General features: G+C 42.5%; 1 protein-coding gene across 10 annotated transcripts in view; it reads left to right on the top strand.

The window, feature by feature from the left end:
• CACNA1C (calcium voltage-gated channel subunit alpha1 C) overlaps positions 1 to 23,735 on the top strand; it is a 452,768-nt gene that overhangs the window by 336,925 nt on the left and 92,108 nt on the right. For all 10 annotated transcript variants that reach the window (XM_039708368.1, XM_039708366.1, XM_039708364.1 and 7 more), the window contains exons 11-18: positions 9,256 to 9,282; positions 11,219 to 11,379; positions 12,178 to 12,403; positions 18,296 to 18,503; positions 19,256 to 19,376; positions 21,185 to 21,299; positions 22,317 to 22,437; positions 22,565 to 22,634. In XM_039708368.1, the coding sequence (XP_039564302.1) occupies positions 9,256 to 9,282; positions 11,219 to 11,379; positions 12,178 to 12,403; positions 18,296 to 18,503; positions 19,256 to 19,376; positions 21,185 to 21,299; positions 22,317 to 22,437; positions 22,565 to 22,634 (1,049 nt within the window). The remainder of the gene's footprint in view (positions 1 to 9,255; positions 9,283 to 11,218; positions 11,380 to 12,177; positions 12,404 to 18,295; positions 18,504 to 19,255; positions 19,377 to 21,184; positions 21,300 to 22,316; positions 22,438 to 22,564; positions 22,635 to 23,735) is intronic.

Here is a 23,735-nt window from a genome sequence, read left to right as displayed (position 1 = left end):
GAAAAATCCGTGACTGTCTGAGACAGGACACAGCTTTGACCCACCTGGCCAATCAATCCAAACAGCCCTCAGCAGAATCCAATTAACAAATCACTTTGGGTAAACAATCTCCATAACACATTCCACATGCGCAAAACAACAGGCGCAGTGAATAGAGATAAGAATTGCTTCTTCTCTGGGCTTCTCACTGCCTTTCCCAGGAAAAATCCTTTGAGAGAGTTGTGCCTGCTGCTCTCTGTGAAGAGAGATGCGGCCACACCTGCACACAGATCGTGTGTCAGGGCTGGGTTGAACTGGGAGTAAATCCAGGCAAGTGTCAGGCTTTTCAAGATCAACAAAACCCACAGGGAGTGAAAGGAAAGGCTGAAGAAGATCTATTGATCCAGGTTGTTATCTTAATTGTGATGTAATGTCGCTCTGGACATTAGAGAAGAACCTCTTGTTTTACACAATAGTAAATAAGGACAGAGTGCCCAGGATAAGCAGATCTGGTTTTGTATAATATCTAAAAGATAAACTGGTGGATAACAGTGTTCTTATTTTAAAATTCCTCATTGGTGATAGACTTTCAAAACCAGTATATGTAGACTGAAGAGTGGAAATGACTGGTCTATTTTAATTTTTCTAAATATTCTTGTACACTTTACAGTGTCTTGTAATAGAAATGCACGGACGGTAACTCTCATCCTGCAGACTTAATTTCACCCTTTAGCTGCTGAACAGAATAGTGCAATGAAAAAGAAATACAACAATTAGGAGGGATTAATGCCTCTTTGAAATTACACCATTGTAATAAGTGGAGATGCTCAAGAATGTGTGAGATAGAAGTTAAGAAATGCCATAATATGTGGTGTATTTTTTAGCCTCACAGAAAGCAAGTATAGGCAAGAGGAGTCCTTTATTCCCTTTTGCATTATTTAAACAAGAATGGACTTTATGCTGTGGGCAATACGTTATACACTCCAAATTTCCTTGACACATGAGCTAAACATATCAGTGCTACAGCTTGTATCATGCTGGAGTATTTTGAAGTTCTGTCCTATCCTGGGAGCTACCTTAAGCCCTTGGATATTGCTTGAATGACCAGATGGGATCCATCCTAGGGTGATGAGTGAGCTACCAGAAGAACTCTCCAAGCCATTCCATCATTTATCTTCAGTCCTGGCTCACCAGGGAGGTCCCAGATGACTGGAAGCTGGACAATGTGACACCCATCCCTGAAAGCTGAAAGGGAAGAGTGGCTGGGCAGGGGCCAGGCAGGAAGGGAGCTGGGGTTGTCACTGACAGCAGCTGAACAGAAGCCAGCAGAGTGCCCTGGTGGCCAGGAAGGCCAGTGGCTCCTGGCCTGGATCAGGAATGGTGTGGCAGCAGGAGCAGGGAGGGCACTCTGCCCCTGGCACTGGTGAGGCTGCACCTCGAGTGCTGTGCCCACTCCTGGGCCCTCAGCTCAGGGGGGATGTTGAGGGGCTGGAGGGAGCCCAGGGAAGGGCAGCAAGGGTGGTGAGGGGTCTGGAACACAAATCCTGCAAGGAGCAGCTGAGGGAGCTGGGAGTGTTCAGCCTGGAGAGGAGGAGGCTCAGGGGAGACCTTCACTCCACAGGTACCTGAAAGGAGGGAGTAGCCAGGGTGGGATCAGGCTCTTCTCCAAGGCAAGAGGACGGGATGACACAGCCTTAAGCTGTGCCAGGGGAGGTTTAGTTTGGACATTGGGAAGGAATCTTCACAGAAAGGGTGATTGGACATTGGAATGGGCTGCAGGGAGCTGCTGGAGTCACCATCTCTGGAGGTGTTTCAGTAGACTTAATGTGGCATTCAGTGCCATGGTGTGTCTGAGTGGCAAGGTGATGTTAGGCCATAGGTTGGACTTGATAATTTCAAAGATCTTTTCCATCCTAGTCAATTCTGTGTTTTTCTGTGATCTGCCTTAAAAGATGTGGTATGTGGAATATATTGTAATTTCAATATCTGCTTTTCTTCAAGAGTCAGTCAGTGATTTACAGGCCCCTGGAGAAATTATTTGTGATCACTTTCCTCCACCTGCCTGCTGTTGGGAACCTGCTGAGTCTTTTAGTTTAAATTATGAACCCTTTCCTGCAGGAACCAGGCTAGATGTATCCACAGCACTGGGGCAGTTGTAGCCCTTTCTTTGGCACCCCACTAAGCTGCTTGTGCTCTTGGCACTGTACAGGAAGCATCAGCTGGATCCACTCTGGAGAACCCTCTTTATTCTGCAGCTATGCTTCACAGAATGGGTCAGGTTGGAAGGGACCACCCTGGCTCATGGGGTCCAGAGTGGCAGCCAGATCTGACCCAAACCTTCGTGTCTCCAACAAGGCCTTTTCTGTTTGTTGGTATGAGGTGGAGCAGCACATCGTTCCTTGTGGGAACCTCCACATTCTGTGTCAGAAAGCTGCCATTGTTGCTTTCCAGGAACCTCCTGGGCTGGTTTGCTTTACTGTGCTGCTTCTTCAGAATATGTCAGAGCAGTGAAAGTCCCTCATACGTGCGGACACGGTGCCAAAAAGAATGGCAGCAGTTACTAGGAGGTTTCATGTATTTTTAATATTGCAGCTTGCATTCATTTAATGTTCTTAATCCCAAAGGATCCTAAAGCACTTTATGAACTGTAAATGCAGGGATTGTTTTCACAGCATTAGAGTTCAGCCACCTTCAGGGTAAAATGTGACAGGTGTTTAAAAACAACAGGCACAAGTATTTAAGGGGTTGCATGAGGGATAACTTGTTTTGTGCAGAAACTGCATTGGGAATTTTGGCAATCAGAACATAATTATCTCCGCTGGAATGTGGCCAGGAGGGCTGAAGTTAAACCCAGCTCTAAATGTAATCATGGCTTAGAATGGAGTTTACTTAAAATAGCCCAGCATGCTCACGGGAGAATGGCAGTACCCTGATTTGGCATTAGGAGAAGGGATGGCTAAGTCCAACATATTTTAGGGAAAAAGACATAGGAAAATTACAAGAAAATAGAGTTTCATTTCTTCTTCTCATGTTGTAAATGTTAAAACAGGGCCCATAGTTTTAGCAGAGATATGTAAGATTCAGAGATAAACAGTTTCCTTGCAACTTTCACTTCATCTGGAAATGGGTGATGTATAGTAGGCAAATTGAAATCTGTTATTGAGAAGGGTTTGTTTAGTTCTTACCCAAGGACAGCTGAGAATCCTCAAGGCCTCCCTCGGATTGCTTTTCATCCCTAGGAGATGGATAGGCTCCTTCCTCCATGGAAATGAATGGCTGTATCACTGATTATGAAATTCTGGAGTGAGATACAAATTTTGCCAGTGCTGCCTGCTTTTGTAAAATGTTTGTTTGAAACTTGTGGATCTGGAAATTCCTCTTTATGGGCCAATTCAGAGCTGCCTCTTGTTCTGAGGCTTAGAATCCTTTCTGGTTTCTTTATTACTGTGTCACACACTTAGGCAGACAAAGAAACCAGCTGTCATTGTTTCAAGAAGTATTAAGTACTCTTCTTTTTACTGAGTCCTCATTCAGGCCCTCCATAGTTCAATATTCCTTCTGGAACTTATAAATATAAGCAAGGATTTATTTGAATGAGTGTGTTCTTTTATTGGAACTTGACTAAGAATCAGAATTTGGCGCAGTGTTCAAGAAGAGTGAATTTTTTTTAAAAACGTTCCTCATCAAGCACTAGATTTTGAGTACTAGCATTAATAGTATACTAGCATACAGTCACGTCATCCTGATTTGCTGTATTTGAAGGTTAGGCCTGGACTTTTGAGCAGACACCTGCTCTCTCCTTCTGCAGTTGGAATGGTTAGCCAAGATTTTTGTTTGATTGTTGGGTTCACCTGTTGCAGATGAGTCTCAGTGCTTTTACCAGCATTCTAAACTCACCCCATGGCCCTGAGTCCCCATTGCTTTGCTATAAACACACTCTTTCCCAGAGGGCAGAGGCTGCTCTGGGCAGGCTGCAGCCAGACATGACTGAAGCAATGTGGGGCTTTCAAGTCAAAGGCAATATATTTCTTTATTTATTGACATCCAGCACCACCACTACAGTTATAGGCTGAGCTTGCTATCAAAATGTGCTCATGATAAAAGGAAAAAGATGCCCAGGAGACTAAAAGAAAATGCTTTTTCATTGAAAGCAACTTAGAATTACTCACTATTCTTTCTGTTCTTTTAAATCTGTAGAGTTTTGAAAGGCTGGGTCTGTGACTGACAGAAAGATCTGCTTGAGAAGCCAGGCTCAAAAGTGCCTTTTGGAAAAGGAGATCTTCTCTGACAGCCTTTCTCAGCTCCACAAAGACATATGCTGTGTGAGATCAGGAGAGTACCTCTCAAACACAAACTATTGCCTACTGATAAATTGTCTCAAAGAAGCTTTTGTTTTTCTAGTATCCATACTACAGAAACTGCCTTTATCAACTGTCCTGTCTGGAGTAATGCCAGCCTTCAAGCCAGCAGGAGTTTCAGGAGGACTCTAAGAATTTTAGAAATATAACAAACCAAAAATCAACCAATGTAATTCATAATGATTTCTGGTGTAATTCTGCTGGCAAGGGGAGTGCTGTGCACAGCACAGTTCATTTCCTAAGGAAGTGCACTTTATCAGGCATCTGAATTTGAAAATGGTTCTGCAGGCTTCCACAGGACATTGAAAAGCATCCCACAACTTCCACAGTATATTATTCCTGTCATGGTATTGCCTTGTACTGGGCTGGCATCTGCCCTGCAGTAGGAGCACACCAGCTTTTATCCTCAAGGACAGCATTTGGGAGTGGAACTTATCTTTTTATGATGTGTCACAGCTTTCACAACCTGTTGTCTCAGGGTACAAAGAAACCTGTTTCCTCTGCAGCAGGCACCAGTCCTGGGACAACCCCAGCCCCAGGAGCAGTGGGGTTCTGTTTGCAGGATATTCTTACAGCCAGAGCTTCCCAATAGCCAGTCATTTCCCTGAGCTTTTGGGGTTACTGCTGTGCAGGACACAGATTCCTGAGGACAGGCTATTGCTCATAATCAGGAGTAATCTGTTCTGTGCAGGGTGTCAGCATATATAATCTTCCAATACAAGCAGAATGTTAATTTTCTAATACAACCATACAGATCAGGAGTGGCACAATAGAGCTTGCTTTTATACATATGCATTAGCTAAAAAAAGACCTTTGTGGAAGCTAATGCTCCATAGAGCTTCAATAGAAAAGTGAAGCACTTGAGCTCAAAGGGAAAGAGAGATTAAAATTATCTGCTTTCATTGAAACAATAACACACTTGGCATTTATGCCTTAGCCAGGATTTCTATACATATGGGGGGAAGTTTAATTGCTTTTCCACCAAAAACAATAAAACAGGACAAACAAAAATTAGCAGCCTACAGTGGCTTTCCAACTGAAAACAGTGTGTCCTGAAAGTGTTATGAGCAATGGAAGGTTTCCCTGGCAGCTGAATGGTCAGTGATTTTTCCCTTGGTGCTTTTCTGGCATGGAAATTAATTCCTGCGCAGTTCTTGCAACAATCAGCATAGGAGCCAGGGGTAAAGGTAAAAGTTTTCTTGCAGGTTTGCTGTAGTTGTCACTGGTTTTCACCTTGTGAGAAGATGGGCTCCTTGTGATGTGATGGAACCAAAGTTCCCACCACATCAGGGACAGTGGGAAGAAAAGTCTGCCAAAAGCTCTGAAACCACTGCTGACTTCAGCAGGAAAACTCACAGGATCCACCTTATGTGTCAGTCTCAGATACTGCTCTCCAGTTTATTACAAGCAAGGTGCTTTCAATATTCACAGCCAGCTCTAGGTGTGTGTCTAAAGGGCAGTAGCATACCCTTATGGAAGAGGAATTTTCTTCCTGCTTTAGATTCTGTGACAGGTTTTGCTGTGACTTGCCACAGGTAGAGCAAAATTTTTTACTGAATGCTGAAATGCCGGCCTGTTTTTCCAGCCTGTAAGAAAGCCTGTTGAATAGCAAACCTACTTAATTTTATGTTAGATCCAATTTTAGGGCTATTCTGTAGATTCTTATTGTGCCACCTTACCAGTTACTGCATGAATGCACCACGTTGCCCCACAGCAGACTCCATGTCTCACCAGGACTGCCTTCTCACAGTACTAAAATCTGCAAGATACAGCCAGAGAAGCTATTTGGATGTTTTCCAAAGCTGTATATAACCTAGAATCTTAGTAAAGTCCCTTTCTGTGTTGCTGCTTTTCTGACAGCTTTTCCTGGTATCCAAAGGCTTTTATGAGTCCTTATGAAGATGTGGTTGCCTCTAAGTTGGGATCATACAATATAAAAGTAGTTGTGACCAGAGAGTTAGATAATGGTCATGTTTGATAATGTCCAGACCCAGAAAACAACTGTAATGTGGCCTTTCTGTCATGCTTGATGACCTACAAGATCTTTCCTGAATTGGAATGTTGTGTGAATGCAAGAATTGCCTGAAATTGCTGTGTGTACAATTCCACAGGGCCCTCAATCCCTGTTACACAAAACTGTCACATGCTTCACAAACACCTTCTCTGGTGTTCATGAACAGGGAAAGGAAGACTTTATCTCAGAATGTGGGATATCTCATTACATTTGAGTTATGCTGATTACCCAGAGTTTATATTGATAACAACCTTTAAATTTGACCATCTTATTTGTGTGTTGTGCATAACAATGTAAGGTTTGAAGAGTTCTAGAGAATTTCAAAGATAGCTAGTCAAACAGACTGATTTTTGTGTTTGTTTTTCTGTTTTTGTGTTTGTTTTTTGGGGTTTTTTTGTGTTTGTTTTTTCTAAAAGACAAGCTGAGTTACATGGTTCCTCTGATAAAAGCACTCAGTAGTGATATGAAGTGGTTTTCATTATGCTCCTATACCATCATTTTAAACAAGAGTTTCCCAAGGCATTCCAGAGTTGGACAGAATTGGAGTCACCCTCTTTCTCCCATAAATGACATAAAACTACCAGGACACCAGAGCTGCAAGAGATCCATGTTTAAACTCAGCAGAGAATCTGATCCACTCTGAACCCATTAAGTGCCAGCATGGAGTGTCACAGACACTGTGGCACAATTTCCAGACTATTTGACAGCCCCTAGTGATGCCATGAAAGCATTTTTTAATGTGACACTGGTAACCCAAGTTCTGAAAAAAATTGTAATCATAGAGTCACTTGAAAAATGTGTTTCAGATTCATGCATAATATTTTCAGAAACATTTATTATACAGTTTATTTCCAAGATTCCATTTCACTCTCTGATTCTACCTCTAAATATAAATCTAATCCTCCTTCCTTGTCCTCTTCCATATATATAGCACACCCACATATGATAAAGCCTTCTGCCACAGCAGTAAGGCAAGGTGGAGGGAGGGGGATGAAGGCTGTAGGTAACCTGTGGGAGCACTGATTGCACTTGGCTGCTGCTCACAATGCTCCAAAGATATAATTATCACATGCATGATGAGTACTACACCTGCTGCATCTCTTTTGCTTAAATAAATAAAAGATTCCAGTGCTGCCTCACTGGGAAAGCATTAACCAGAGAGGTCACCAGAGGGTTTCACACTCCCTGTCCATCCCCTTCCATCTCTCTCTCTCTTGCTCTCACTCTCTCTCCCCCTCTGTCCCTGCCAAACTATTCCTATCAAAATCCTCACCACCTCCTTTCCAGTGCTCAGCTTTCTGCTTCGTTGTGATTTTTACATCTCTTCACTTCCCCTTTTCGAGCCCTCTTTCCTGTTGCCTGTGAATCTGCTCCATTACAGTTCGTAGGTAGTGCTCATCAAGCCAGGATTCTCAGTGGGAAGTAGGAATAGCTTTAACATTAAGGATGTGTTTTGTAGGTGCTTCTCTTGGCATCCTTGTTAGAGCTTGCTTTGTCTCTGCAGCATAATTTAGCATTCTGCTCTGCCAGTGCATTATTTCTTCTTCCTCAAGAGTCGTGCACGTGTCTGTACCCTCCCTGCTGCCCAGAGTGTGGCCTGGACAAGCTGCCTGTGACACAGCAGGAATTATGTATTTGGATATTTGCTGCAAAGGCCTTTTTCTTTTTTTTGCTCAGCCCATCTGCTGGTGAAAAGTTCTCCTGACTAAAACCTCTTCCAGATAAGGAACCTGCCCTATCACTGATTACTTGTCAGTAACTGATGTCCTCAAGCAGGGACAGGACCATTGTTAAGGTTGCTACAGTAAGAAGTGTTAGATGCTTGGAGAATTACATTCTCCCCTCTCTACTAACAGTGAATCCAATTTTAGGGCAGTGCAGTAAGACCTCTGCTGACTGCTGTCAACAATGACCCACTTTCCTGTCATAGAGGGAATTTTAAGGAATGTTTCAACCCAGCAGAAATACTTTTTCCATAGTCATTCCCCAGAGTTTCATTTCTGCTGCTATTGGTAGTAGATTTTGCAGCTCCACAAGTCAGTTCTGACTCACAGCATTGTATCCACACACATTTATTTCTCTCTGTGCACCATTATGGATTCACCTAAGACAGCCAAAGTGTTCAAAGGCCTTACAGGACATGTGTCAAGCAGAGCAAGGTAGTGGTTTAATAACTGGGGCCTATTTCTAGCTTTGCCTGTGACTTCTCATAAAGGATTAATGAGATTATGTAGGTGAATAAATCCAAATGCATTGAATTAGATATTTAAATACACATATAGTGGGAATATGGCCAAAATTTTCTAGAATGCTTAATTCTCAAAATTTCATTGCTAGCAACAGAATCTGTTATTGTACAGACCCATTTGAATGCAAACTGATTTACATAAATAACCAAGACCAATAAGTGTTTGTATCTAAGTTTGAAAATATTTGCCATGCACTGTGTTTCCTTCAATTACTGAAAAAAGCATTATTTTTACCATTATTGTTTCATAATGTATGTATACATCCTGAAGTGACAGGTGATGTGTGAAAGCAACAAGTCTGTCAGTGTAAAGTCATACATATTTTAATATAAGAAAAAATACAGTGACAAAAATAAAAAATAGTCATACTTCAGAAATAAATTTGGTAGCAGTTGTAGAGTTCACTGATATCTAGAGGTGGTAGAATGCCACCATGACTTCTGCTTCATGAGTCCCACCAAAACACAAGATTTGGTTATTGGGGAATTCTAGCCATGCCCAATGCCTACACTGACTTACAACAGATGGAAGGGAAAACAGCATGCATTAAAAAATGCATTGAGCTTAACTTTGTTTATTTCTATTGCTACTTGCACAAAAGCCTGGGAGGTGTGGGACAGCTTCAGAGACTCTAATGGCAATTCTTGTCTTTCAGGCATCGGATCTCAAAATCAAAATTTAGGTAAGTAAAACTTACTTTTGCTTTCCCTCCTTTCTACTGTTTTTGCTCTTTTCTGAAGTGGTTTAAACCAGCATTGCTGGGATGCAGTGGTGATTCCAGGACATCCTGCTGAATATGTCAGATTTTAGTCATAAATTCTTTTTTAGTTTGACACTGAAATAAGGCTTAGGGACTATGGACTACTGAAGTACCTACCCATGCTACCTTTGTATCTCAAACCATAAAATACAAAATCAGAAATAAAAGCCTAGTTCAACCACATAATTATACTACATCCATCAACATCTTCCCTGTCTGCTCAAGGCTCTCTTTGTTGAATTTCTCTGCTTTGCTTGATAGTAAAGATTTCAGGTGATGAAGGTGACATTCTACTTGTGAGATTCTCCCATTCAGCCTGGGACATGGGGAGCTTCTCTGGTGGTGTTTGGTTTTCTGTTGACTTAGAGCTTTTGGAAAAGTAAAGCAGTCCTAAGATGGCTATTTCTGAGATTTCACTGGAGAGGCTGGCAGAGCTCATGGAACTTGGTTGCTATGGTCATTTTCTACCCCTTTGGTAGGATCTCAGCTGCCTCCATAACCCTGAATGCAAAGTCAGATTTATAAAATACTAAATGAATTTTCAGAATTAATGGAGCAAATGTATAACTGAGTCCTTACCTAAGGAGCAATGGGTAATGTCAATTTGGGAAGCACATATGTGACATCCCCATGAAAAGAGAGTAGATATAATAAGCACAGAAAACACTCTACATTGTCATGTGCGTGCACATTTGTGCAAAAGTACACACAAAAGCATGGCAGATTGCAAATGGTTTAATGACAATGTTCATATCTAAGTGTGGTGCCCACTTTGGAAGTTGGGAAGATTATTTCTTGTCCCAATTCCACTGCAAAACACACAATGTATCTGTTTGTGATAAACTGGGTGCCTTTGTAAATTGCAAAGGTAAAACATCCTAGATTTTACCACCTGTTAAAATGCAGCAAAATCCTTGTTCACATTGTGTTTTTAGGGTCTGGCATTAGTTCCTGTAGATGAGAACCCTGATCTCAGCATGGCTGTAGTTTATCACTGAAAATTATACACAGGGCAAGAGTAGCCAAGAAAAGTTCTTTCTCCTGTAACATGGTGCATGTGTGTGTCACTTCAGACACACACACATATGTATGTAGTATCTATATAAAACTATTAGATTTATTATACAGTGGCAAGTGTTGCCTGGAAACTGGTTGCTATGCAAGTTAAATTCTGAAGAGTAGGAGGTGTGTAATTAGCTTTAAATATCTTCTGTGGTTAGTAATTACCCTGAGAAATCAGTGACACAAGGGGATGTGTTCATGGAAGGCAAACTTTAAAAACTCTCTTGATTAGCAAATGGTACCCTTAGTTCCAGGCATGAAGGTGAGAGGCTGAAGTCCCCTAAGTTTTGGGATTTTTTTTCAGAACTAGCCCTTGTATTGGGCTTGCTCCTGAATGTTGCTAAATGCTGGAAATGTTCTTTAGCTTTTATTTGACCTCACCTCTCCAAAGACTTAATCCTCCAGCTCCATGTGATAGAGCATCTTTCTATTGACTATCCTGAGGCTGGGCAAGGTGCCATTGCAGGGCCACTAGAAGCAAGTACAAGGAGAATATTTATTTTTCTGGCAACTGAGCTAAAAAATCTCTTAAGGTTTCTGCAGTGGATGTCTTACTCAGATAAAGGAATTGCTTGAAGCTCTTGCAAATTGGTTTAGAACAAACTTTATTCCTATAGCGATAGGAGGGACGTTCACAAGTGTCAGCTCAGGTGAGAGAGTGTTTCTCAGGGTGAACTTAAGTTATTCTCTACTATTTTTGAACAATAAATCTAGACTAGAGTCTCCCCTAACAGAGAGCTGCAATAGCCTAAAGATCCCTCTCTGAAAAGAACTTTCCCTTCTTCAATTTTTCAAGTCGCTACTGGCGCCGATGGAACCGGTTCTGCAGAAGGAAGTGCCGTGCTGCTGTCAAGTCCAACGTTTTCTATTGGCTGGTGATCTTCCTCGTGTTTCTCAACACCCTCACCATTGCCTCTGAGCACTACAACCAGCCAGACTGGCTCACGGAGGTCCAAGGTGAGGAGGAGATGCTGGTTCTGTTTATTATGGAGGGTGTCAAAAAAAGGAGTTGAGAGAAGAGCTGATGCATTAAAACCACACTGTGTAAAAGGAGCATGCACAGCTCCAAGCAGTCCTGTGTCTGTGGAGGATCCTAAAAAATGCAATGACCTTATCTGCATGTGTTGGGAGAAGTTATAGAAAAAATGTAAAAAAACCTCCTTTCCAGCCAAAGCAGTGTTCCATCGGGTGTAAGTAAAATCAGGAGCTTATGCTAAATTTATATTTGCAGCAACTGGATTCCCAATTTATGGATAGCTGCTGGGAACCCCACATTGTCCAAGGTTTCCCCTGAAATGGCCTTTATGATAAATTCTAATTATTAGGGAGGTGATGAAGAGTGATTTGTAAAGTTCTTCTGTCTGCAGAACAACTGAATTCTCTCTGGAGGTGAGAGCAGCTGAAAAGGCTTAATTAAGCAACAGTAGGTAGCACAGCAGCTCTTCTATTCCCACTCTCCTCTGCAGATGACGGGTGTGAAGGCAGGTTGTGCAGGGAAGGCGTGTCCCTGCCATTGCAGGTTGTGTAATACATTGCAGCTGTATGTGCAGTACATGAGAATTGCTGTAACCATCTTGCTAAAACATTTCTGTGAATGAGATGCCCACGCTTTTCGAGTTCATTCTTTGACCCAAGCTATATGAAGTTAACTTTTAAGGCTGATCCTTAAAAAGCTTCCTTAGAAGCAAGGGGCAATTAGTTGTGATGTTCTTTTGACTAAGTTTCCTTAATCTGTTTCTTTTCGCTTTTCATGAGACACTGCCAATAAGGTGCTGCTAGCTCTTTTCACGGCAGAGATGCTGCTGAAGATGTACAGCCTTGGTCTCCAGGCCTACTTTGTGTCCCTCTTCAACCGTTTTGACTGTTTCATTGTGTGTGGAGGCATCCTGGAGACCATCCTGGTGGAGACAAAGATCATGTCACCCCTGGGCATTTCGGTCCTGAGATGTGTGAGACTCCTAAGAATATTTAAAATCACAAGGTACTTTATTGTTTCTTTGGGGCTGGAGGGGGGCTGCTGCTTGACGCACAACATGTGTGGGTACAAGTCACTCACATCCCTGTTTACTTCCACTTTTTCTGCCACTATTTAGGCAGTGAGAGTGCTGCAATGCTAGATTAACAGTCCTCATCTACTGGAGTCTGTGACAGGTGGGGAGGGCTGTACAGACTGGACATCTACCCCCAACATGAGGGGTGAGGAGTCAGGCACAGGCAGCTGGAGACACCTGACACCACATAAAGTGTTAAACTGAAATCTGGAATAATGTGAGCTGAGCTCAGACTCTTACAGTTCTCTGCAAAAGACCAAGAAAACCAAAACAGCAGATAGCCTTGTGACCTCCTCTGACGCTTTTTGATGACAGAGAGGAGCCTGAAAGGCTTTCAGCCAAAACAGCATTTGACTGAGGAGCCCATGCCAGCTCCAGCAGACTCAACAGTGACCCGAGTGGCAGACTGTGTCAATACCAGCAGCTATAGGCAAAGGATGTTGCCAGTTATTCCCCTTCCAAGGAGTCCATCACAAAGCAGCAACTTTATGAAGAAACCAGACTTTTTCCAGCTTCCAATATCTCCTCTTTTCCCTTTTAATTCTTTCCCCTCTCCCCCTCCATAAAGGCACGGTGATAGCTATTAAACAGTCAATGCTTGCTGAGCCAGGTACCTCCAAAATATCAGCTTGGTTTGGCAGGGATTTTTCAGATTTTGTAGGAGACATCAGCTCCAAACTTAGCCAGAGCTCTTGCAACAAATCTGTCCAAGCTCTTGCCCCAGGTAGCACAAGGTCTGCCTTTTCCCATGTGGGCACCAGCCAGACCTACAAAAAGCTTGACTGAGGTGGTGAAAGAGTTCTTTTTCTGCCTGCTCAGCCATAAAAATGTCCCTACAATTCCTGTAACACTCCCCCCTCCCCACCAGTGGAAATTTCTGACAAATTTGAGATAGAAAACACAGCACATGAGAAAAACAAGTCCAAAACTGGAAGATAGTCAAGATGGCTGAGAGGCAGAAAAAAAACAACAGACTTGGACTTGTGCATCACACAAGATTTGTCCTTAAAGCTTCTGAGCCTCAGATCTCTGGCAGGATGGATGGATCTCAGGGTCAGATGACAGAGACAGAAAATTGGTTCACAGTCTCAGAGAGCGAGGCCAAAGCAAGCCTACAGCTGTTCCAAAAGTGGGGGGAATCATGGTCTGTTTGGATGTGTGATCATAGAAGAGGGAAAAACCTTCCAGAGGGGAGCATTCCCTCTCAGAGAGGAGAAACAAGAGTTTCCAGCAAGAAAGGCATCTTTGCTGTGTCAGAAGTAGTGGGGATCTCTGGTCTGGGGATTGTTTTTCCTGGATGTACCCATTACCAAGTCCCAGGCCTGGTTTCTGAGGAAAGCAGTAGCTGTTTCAGGCACTGGGTAATCAGATACACCCAGGGCAACATACCAATAGCTATAAAAGCATGAGCTCCAACATAGCATCCTGGAGAGGTCATTGTTTTTTCAAGGCATGTCTCCACTCCTACATGAAATATATAAGCTAGCTAAGAGAATTTTCTAGTAGAAAGGCAAACACTGAGAGAATATCATTAAAACTTGAGAAAGCCTGAGCTGGTGGAGTACTCATATATTCCTAAAACTTCTGGCAGAAATGTGATGTTGGAACCAATCAGCAGTAGGACTGGTTACATTTACCTTCACTCTGCAGCACAATTAAAATACAATTTTGCCTGGAAAAAGTGTTACCTGGAATATGTCTCCTGCAATTTGTGCATGGGTCTGTGTGTAAAGCACAGAGCTAAGGAAGAACTCATGATGCATAATGTATTAATCAGATTTTTCTTTCTTTCTTTCCTGTTCCTACAAGATTGACAAGTAGGCTGCAGCAGCTTCAAATTTATATGTTTTGTAATTATTCATAATTTTCTTCATAATTCTTCACTCTGTGGGTGAAGTTCACCCTCATGTGGAAGGCCCTAACATGAGCCTCCAAAGCAGTATTTTAGGCTTACTCATGCCTTACTGCAGGACAGAATACTTTGGTATTAAATCCAAACTTTTATTTTCTCTAATAAATTACATTTTTCTATTGTTCACTATTGTCCTTACTGCAGGATAGAATACTTTGGCATTAAAGCCAAACTTTTACCTTCTCTAGTAAATTGCACATTTTTCTATTGTTCACTCAGCTCTAAATACAATGAGGATTTATAAATGACATTATCAGCATTGGTGGAATACCCCACCTGAGTGCAATGATAATTCAGAAATCTTTCTGGAAAGCTGGGAGGGGCAGAAGGAACTATATAATTATTTGTTTTATATCAAACAATTATATAGACTTATTATTGGTTTATATCAAATAATAATTATAGAATTATTTGGTTTATATCAAACATACATTCATGACCATGTGGGAACCTACAGTGGAAGTGAGAATAGTGATAATCTAGGATATTAAAAAGGTACAAAGCAGGAAAATTACCCTGGTGAGACTACATCAGAAGGTAGCCTATTTATATATCTGCATAGATTTTCCATGGTAAACACCAGGCACAAACAAATTCTGGGTCATCAAGGTGATACAATTCTACAAGAAACACAAATATAGCTCCATAATGGAACAGAAGCAAATGAAGGTGCCATCTGATGAACAATGCATCATTTTAGAAACATCATTTAGAATTTCAAGACCAAACATTTCTTCCAAAATTACACATACAGTAGGCAAGCAGACAATGTAATCTGTTTTATTCTCCCTAATTTTTAAAGTGCTGTGTAGAACACCTCACTTTGCTATGAGAAGACGGATTATTTTCTCATTATGAATAATCCTTTAGTGCTTTATATGTATTATAGTCCTTTGTATTCAAAATATAAATTATATCACTTGTGACAGCATACAGAAATTTGATGTTTTATACCTAATCCTGCCACTAGGTAATTCACTGTTATTTGTAGGGAGGAGAGAGAGGGTGCCCCATTTTTTGTACTTTCTGTCAAAAATCACTGTCAAAGTGGTTTTATATTGGATGAACAGGGTGGGAAGCTTTCCAATAATGAGTCTGCCAGCTGTTGCTGTTGTTTTAAACCCTGCATCTGTGATTGCCAGAGATGGGATCATAAAGCTGTAGGGGAAGGCAATGGAGAGAGAGGGCAGGGAAGAGAGCAGAGCAGGTTAAGTTCTAATCCAGTTCTGCAATTGATTGTTGTGTGAGGTGTTGAACAAACCACTTGACTTCTCTGCATCATTCCTCCACTTTGAACAGGATCACAACCAGGCCCAGCTCACCTGGGGGTTTGCAGATCCTCGTTCCCTGGTACCCTCGAGGGCCCAGGATCTGCAGTGGGGGCTGTTCAGAGGCACATCCATTTCCCCAAAAATCTGAGGCAGCAGCGCTGCTTTCTCTCATGCTTCCCACTAAAAGCTGCCTGGTCCAAACCCTCCTATTCCCTCCAGCATCCAGTGTTGATTTTCCTTTGTAGTAAGGTGATAGCTAGAGGGGATGAAGTAGGGAGACCCTTCTTTTTCTGGGCTTCAGCCATTGCTGACATGAAACCCTTGTGTTGCACTGAGTAATCCCAGATCTCACTTTGAGGGAGTTCATGTTAGTTCTGCAACCACCAAATGGGACAGATGGTAACCTCAGGTCAGGCTTCTAGGACCCTGAGATAAGACTATTGTTATTTTCACATCCTAATCTGTCAAGCATTTCTTACCCTCTCCTTTTCCCCCTTTTTTCCCCCCTGATTGTTTTATTAACTTTTCTAGTGGTACTGTTTTTCTAGCTAGCACTAGTACTCAGATAAAACAGCACTAATCTTAATACCAGGCCATCTCAATTAATTGCTTGAAGCTTGATAGTTCTATAAGAATCTGAATGCCAGGTATTGAGCCATTTGTAAGAAATGCAGAGCTGATGGAAGTCTGCACAGTTGTGAGCTGAGATAGCAAGGCCTTTAAGCTTAAACTGAGTCACTGGGACTGTTCAGATTTGTGACAACTTTACTGCTTAAGGGCATTGCTAGAAGACCTAGAAAATGTGTGTCCTGGCTGACATTGGGGGACTTGGAGATATTCTGGAGCCCATCAACCTCTGCTTTAAGGATGCTGAATTCATTTGACTTTCATCAGAATGATTTTTTCCCTTCTCTTGTGTCACTTTCCCTTCTTTCCAAAGTGTGAAAGTATGTGAGCTGTGAGCATAACTGCAAGCACAGGGAGCTGTTACATTGCACATTCCGTGTGGATATTTGGTGGCACTGAGCCCACAGCTTCCATGCCCTTACCTTTGCTCTGTAGTTTTTCATTGCTCATCTCTTTAATTGCAGTTAAACTTTAAAGCATCCTAGTTTTCTCTGAAGTGCTGAAGCTGGGCTGGAGGGAAAGCATCACAGCTCTCTTTGAAGCTCAGTCCTTGGAGGTGAACCTGCTGCTGAACTTGAGAGGACACGGTGATGTCCCTCTGCAGATCAGATTGCTAATCCTCCTGAAGTGATTGGGCTGCTCAGGCAGTCCTGCCTTCCACAGGACAAGAAAAGTATTCTTTTTAGATCAATATTTAAAAAATATTAATTTAACCAGGATTTTAAGAACCCTTGTCTCTAACGAGGATAATTTAAAAAAATGATGATTTGAAGGATAAGGCTTCCACAGAAGAGGGAGAGCACCAGCCTGCCATCCTTTTTACCTGGAACTTTTTGTTTCCCGTGGGAGAAGGGACTAGAAGGTCTTGGTGGACCCAAGGCATGGTGGCAGCCCAGGCAGAAGGAAGAGCCCAGGCAAACATTGCAGGCTTGGTAACCTGTGAAAGATGTTGAAGCTTTGGTAATAATGTGCATCAAAATGAGGTGACTGGAGAATGACAGCTAATCCTCAGCCCAGGCTGAAAGCTCTGCCAGCCTCAAAGCACAAAAGAGAAGAGCTCATGACCAGCTAAGCAGTAGATTAGGAGTGACTGAGCAGATGCAAAACCAAAGTGGAAGTTGCTTCATGAGTGATGTGGTGAATTCTTTAGAATTGTTTTCTAAAGCCTCTTTCTAGCTTGTGACTACTCTGCAGGCTGACAAAGAATGCAAACTCACATGCTGCTGACATTTCTCTGCACCCTAAAGTGGAACCACAAGGGCAAGAAGATCCTCTCCCTGCATCATACATGAGTCTGAACTGGGCACAAGCCTGAATACACTGGGAGTAAAGGTCTTAACCATCCTGTCTCTTGAATGGAGCCATTTGAAAATGTTCTGCAGCCTGTTTGAAGGAGTAAAAATAAATCAGAAAACCAAGTGATGTTATGCTTTTCCAAATGAATGTAGATCTGGAGTTTGCTTTAGGGTCCATTGACATCTTTCTCATTCCTCCCAGTCCCAGAGAGCTCAGCAACCTCTCTGTGAGCGAACCCAAGCACACACTCCACATTTTGGGGAAGTTTGTATTTACATCCAAACAGTTTTCCCATCTGTTCTTGCTGGTTATTACAGGCCATTCTCTGGAGTGAGGTATTCTGGCTGCCACAACATCTGTGAGTGTTGTAATGAGGTTGGTTAGAATGTAACTCACTGAAGCAGCAAGAACTAATCACTGTATATTGATAGAAGATGTGCAGAGCCTTAGATGGAGAGTGCTGTAATAACCTTCTGGGTGTGTGTGTGGAGTGGGGGGTGGAGGGAATTGTATATGTACACGTGTGGTAGTAAAATTACTCATTAGCTGCAGTAGGTCTCGTTATCTTAGGAAGGCACATCAATGATTCACTGCTTAACAGGGTGTTTGGAAATGCCTGCTTTACACAGAAGGCAGCCTGAACCAATATCCTGTGCAGTCCACGAGCACCTGTCTCAAATTGAAGGAATTTTAACTGCTTCTATTTTCTCTCCCAGATATTGGAACTCCCTGAGTAATCTTGTGGCTTCACTCCTGAATTCAGTCCGCTCCATTGCCTCCCTGTTGCTGCTTCTCTTCCTCTTCATCATCATCTTCTCACTCCTGGGGATGCAGCTCTTTGGGGGCAAGTTTAACTTTGATGAGATGCAGACCAGGAGGAGTACATTTGACAACTTCCCTCAGTCCCTCCTGACTGTGTTTCAGGTAAGGGCACAAGTGCTTCCCGTGGGGCCAACACGTTGTGTCTTCATGGGGCAAGACAGGTCCTGACAGTCCCCAAGGTGGGGCTGGACCTGACAGCTCCAGGAGCAGAGTGCCTGGTGCTGCTGCCAGCACAGGGTATTCCCTCCCAAAGTAGGAACCAAAGATAAAACCCCTGTGTGTTGCAAGGAATGGCCATTGGCACGTCTCAGGGCAGTATCGCTGCCAAAGCCCAGCCCTGCTCTGGGGAACAAACACCTGCTCACAGCAGTAATGCCATGGCCTTAAAGCCCTCTGCAGCTTTGGGAGTGACCCACCAAGAGCACCAGGATCATGATTTCACTGAGATGAGAGAAGGGAAATGGCCTGGAGGGCTGTGCTGAGGGCAGTGCCACAGGATGTGCAGCCTGCCTGAAACAACAGGCGTGGGAGGGAAATGCTCGGAACCATGGGGATACTTGAATGGATTTGTAGGAGAGCCATTGCCTTCAGCCATCAAGAAGACACTGTTTGGGGCTTTTTCACACTTTGAGCACAGGCCTTCTTTGCATTTTCTTTGTTCTTTGGTTTGTTTTTTTTTTGTTTGTTTTTTGGGTTTTTTCATGCTCTAGATGGACACTGCCAGAGTCTCCATCAGTCCATGCTGGGGGAGGGGGTGTTCTCTAGGACAGTGGGTATCTTTGTGTTAATGGGGTTTTCAAATTCTCTGTGTGGTCTAACACTGTATCCCTTATTGGTGGGAATGTGTCATTTAGATCCTGACTGGGGAGGACTGGAATTCGGTGATGTATGATGGGATCATGGCTTATGGCGGCCCCTCTTTTCCAGGAATGTTGGTCTGTATTTACTTCATCATCCTCTTCATCTGTGGAAACTGTATCCTTTGATGCTACTCTTTTCCGCAAGAGGGGATGAATTAAAACCACTATTTACTTTGTTATGTCAGAAAATAGTGAATTCATGCCTCACGTTTTTGCCTTTTCCCTAGGTCTGAATTTTAGTATTACACTGCCAAAAGTTTAAAAAGTTCATTTTGTTTTAGCTGGTGCTAAGGCATATACACTGTTGTAAGAGCCAGCTAAATGCCAGTTCCACATACTAGCTTTTATTTAGTACCTTTACATGTTTAGTGTTTTTATTTTTCATTCCCTTTAATTCTTTCATAGGTTTTTCTTTCCTGCCTTCTCTACAAACTAATCTTTAGGTGTTCCTACTGTACTTACTGCTTTTTTTTTTTTACTTTAATGACTTTTTTAGTAATATATTCCATGTGCTTCCATCCAAGCCTTATGTGGAATAAAAATATGTATAATCTGCAATATGCTATATACAAATGCTGTAGTAGGAGTAACATATGTTTGACATAATTGATTTATGTGAGATCATGTATTAATTCATGTATACACTAACAGGACCTGTGTTCCATTTCAGTCCCTGCAATCTGTGTGTTCTTCAAACAGAAAATGTTGCGCTCTGTTATCTTCCAGCCTGGGCTGGTCTTGAATAACTTCAGTTCTGTCTGGTTTTAAGGTGAAGTGAGGGCACTGTACTCACCCCAGGAGGCACAAAGCACATTGCAGGATTGTGCTGAGCATGCCTCTTCACAGGAATTTGCATATAACATAGAGCTGCCATTCTGTTCCCTATCTCAGTTTGCTCCAGATTTGTCCATGTTTAGTTTCTGCTTCCCTAATAAATGGCCCTCCTGTGTCAGAGGTGACATTTCCTTTTATACTGATGCTTCTATAAAGCCACCTTATAGACCCAGCCCAGCTCTTCTGGCCTGTGCCCATAATTCAGATCTCTCAAACCCTCTTATTTGACATTTTGGTTGACCTGCATGCCCTCACTTCAAAGTGAGGTGGTGCAATTCCACTTGTCTGAAGGTCAAGGTAGGCAATCTGGCTGACAGCTTAAAAAAAAAGCTACAACTTGGATCTCCTTGTGAAAATGTGAGCCAACTCTACAATGCTGGCTGACTTTGGAGCCTTTAGACCTTGGAGCCCAGGGAGGGGGGGGATGTCTGTGTTTCCAGACTAAGCCTTGAAACCAGGGTTTGCTTAAAAGTTATCATTGTATAATAAGATCTACTCTCAAGAAATGTATAAAACAACCTTCTGGTCAGATTTGTAACACAAGATCTGAACTGGTAAGACAAGAAAGCAGCTGTTATTCCTTGCCCTTCAGCTACATGGGCATGACTGGCCATGCATGGACTCTCTGCTAGGAGATGGCAGAGTTGTCAGCTCAACCCTTCACTGTCCAGACTAAATTAACCTCAGAAATGCTCACCACAGTACTATGCTTGCTGTCCATAAAATCCACTCCTGCAACCTAAACTGTCAAAAGATGCAAAGCATTCCATACTCCTTTTATGTTCAGTGAGATCCTCTGCACAAAGGGAGACACTCTTGGGAAACTGGAAAGTAAAATGTAAATTTGTAAATCTGCTGTTTTTCATCAGCCATTCTGTTGTGAAATTTTGAAAACCCACAAAGTGTGTTATCTGTGTGGAAGGAAGGTGTAGGTTTGTGCATGATGGGTATGCAGTTGTGTGAAATTAAAGTTTGGAAAATCCAAGAGATCTGATGACAGGTTGCTAAAAATATTCAATTAAGAAACCTTTGGTATAATCTTTTTCTGCAGTTTTCAAAGCCTGTTTTCTTTAAGTGGCATACAAACAGATATCCTGCTGAATGTATTTTTGGCCATTGCTGTGGACAACCTTGCTGATGCTGAGAGTTTAACATCTGCACAGAAAGAGGAGGAAGAAGAAAAAGAAAGGAAAAAGCTAGCTAGGTAAATCCATTTGAATACATCTATCTGCACACATTCCTGTAATTACACACAGCTGGATATACATGAATATGAAGCCTATACATACATGTGTGTATATGTAATATATATAATTTCTATATGTGTATAGATTATTTATGTGATTAATGTTATTCTATTTGGAGTTATGCATAGGAACTCCAACAAGAAAGTGTGAACTAGGAGACCCCCCAGTTGCAGTGGTGTGAGTAGAGGAAAGGAAGTCTGGGTTACTGATGAGCTTTCAGAGCACCAGCAGAGAATGAGTGTGAAATGGTGTCAATCCCATTTGAATCTCCCTACTATCTTCTCATTGCTTTAGGCCACGAGGCATATTTTCTGTCATTCCCACTATGAGATTTAGCAGCTTCTTTTTCTTTTGATGCCACATGCTGTTCTTCCCTTGCCAGTTCTTTTAGTGTTTCTGCAGACACTTAAGGGGCACAAGCTGGATGAGGAGCTTCTCTGTCATTCCCAGCTGCCAACAGCAGGGAAGCCTCTCCTTAGTGGTTATTCCTATTCACTGTCTTCCAGGCTGCTTGGAGGGGATCTCCTGTGCAGCTCTTTCTGCTTCATCCTGCATGCAGCTCAGCAGATTTCCCTCTCTCTGGGGAGAGCAGTGAGGGGCAAAACTTTTGTAGACAATCCAGTTGGAAGCTCACAAGATATGGGTTGAAAATGGTCCATGACTTTGTCATTGGGTGAACAAAGGGATCTCAGCTGACAGACCTGAAATATGCATTTTCACAAACACACACACAAACACATGCCATTGAGAAAGCTACAAAATAAGGGGCACTATATATAAAAATAGATCAGAGCCTCTGCCTTTGCCTGCAGATGAGGACAAGGTGGAGCCACTGGTATGGAAGCTGAGCTCAGAATGGGGATGCCAGCCAGCTGATTGTTCTCATGGTGTGTGCTGTACTACATGAAGTTCCTGAAAGGGAAGCAACTTTCCACCTTTGTAACTCTTCGTTTTTTATCTTGTAAAATTGATAGGACTGCTAGTCCCGAAAAGAAACAGGAGATGGAAAAAACAGCTGTGGAGGAAGAGACAAAGGAGGAGAAAATTGAGCTGAAATCGATCACTGCTGATGGAGAGTCCCCACCTGCTACCAAGGTAAGATCTACTGGCAGCCAGCACTCTCTGTGCAGGGATGGCATGAACAGCTTGGGTTTCTAAGGGAATGAAAACTGTCTGCCTTGTCTGATAAAAGCTTTGATGCTTCTCCTTCCATTTCTGTCAGATCAACGTGGATGATTATCAGCCCAATGAAAATGAAGAAAAGAGCCCTTATCCCACAACAGAAGCACCAGGTACACATCTCCTTCCTTGTATCCCTCACTCAACAAAGCTCCAGGTGCTAATGCACACAAAGCCAAATGGTGGCAGCAGGTCTGCTGGAAATGCTTTCATGATGGGACAGGATGGTGTCCTTGCACAGGTCTGCACGTGGCCCTTTGAAGTCCCTATACTGATCAGTCTGATTTGATTTGGTTCCCTTTAAAGCTCTTTATTGGAAAATACATAGCTTTACAGAGAATCAAATCATGTAAAAACCTGTTTGAAAATATATATATGACACTGTTTTCAGAGTGCTTTATCAGTACTCAGTGGTCAGGGGAGTCTCACAACAGAAAGTCATGAAAGGGAAAGTGCTGAATGCCTTTTTGCACTGTTTTCTAATCAAAAAGGACAACGTGACACAGCATAACTCTAAAGGCATAAGATCTCAGACTAGAGATGCAAGAAACAAGCTGTAGCATTAGTTAGGTTGGTTTTCAAGTCAGGTGGGCCTAATTAACTTCATTCTCAGATACTTGAAAAGATTGGTTGAGGAAATCTCAGAACCTGAAGAAGTGTTCAAGAGACCCCGAATGGGGGGGGGGGATTGGAGCTAGTCAGTTCAACTTCCATTCTTGGAAAAGTGCTGGAACAAAGGAATAAACTATATGACCACAAGATAAGGAGATGATCAGCAGCCAACACAGATTTGCCAAGAGCAAATCACATCAAGCCACCCTTATTCTCTTCTGAAAGGGGCTGAAAACACTTGTAGACAGGAGAAAATAATTAGATGTCATATTCTTTAACTTTGCTAAGCCTTCTGACCATCTCTTACAGTTCTCATATGCTTACTAGAAAAATATGGTCTAGATGATGGTGAAAGAAATGGTCAGACCCTTTATGGGGAGGGTAGTGATGGCCCAAGTGAGTTTGTACAACCCAAAAGCCTGTCTGGAGTTCAGCTCAGTTCATTGTTAATGACCTGAATGATGGAAGAGGCAATATGCTTATTACATTTGTAGATGACATGAAGCTAGGAAGGACAAGAAGCGTGCTGGAGGGCAGCATTAGAATTCAAAGAGCTCCTGAGGTCCTGGATAAATGGTCTAAATAAAATTGAAAGTGCCAGG

The sequence above is a fragment of the Passer montanus genome, unplaced genomic scaffold, assembly GCF_014805655.1.
Source record: "Passer montanus isolate IOZ18808 unplaced genomic scaffold, ASM1480565v1 scaffold20, whole genome shotgun sequence".
Lineage (NCBI taxonomy): Eukaryota > Metazoa > Chordata > Aves > Passeriformes > Passeridae > Passer > Passer montanus.
This window is presented reverse-complemented; position numbering and strand designations above follow the sequence as displayed.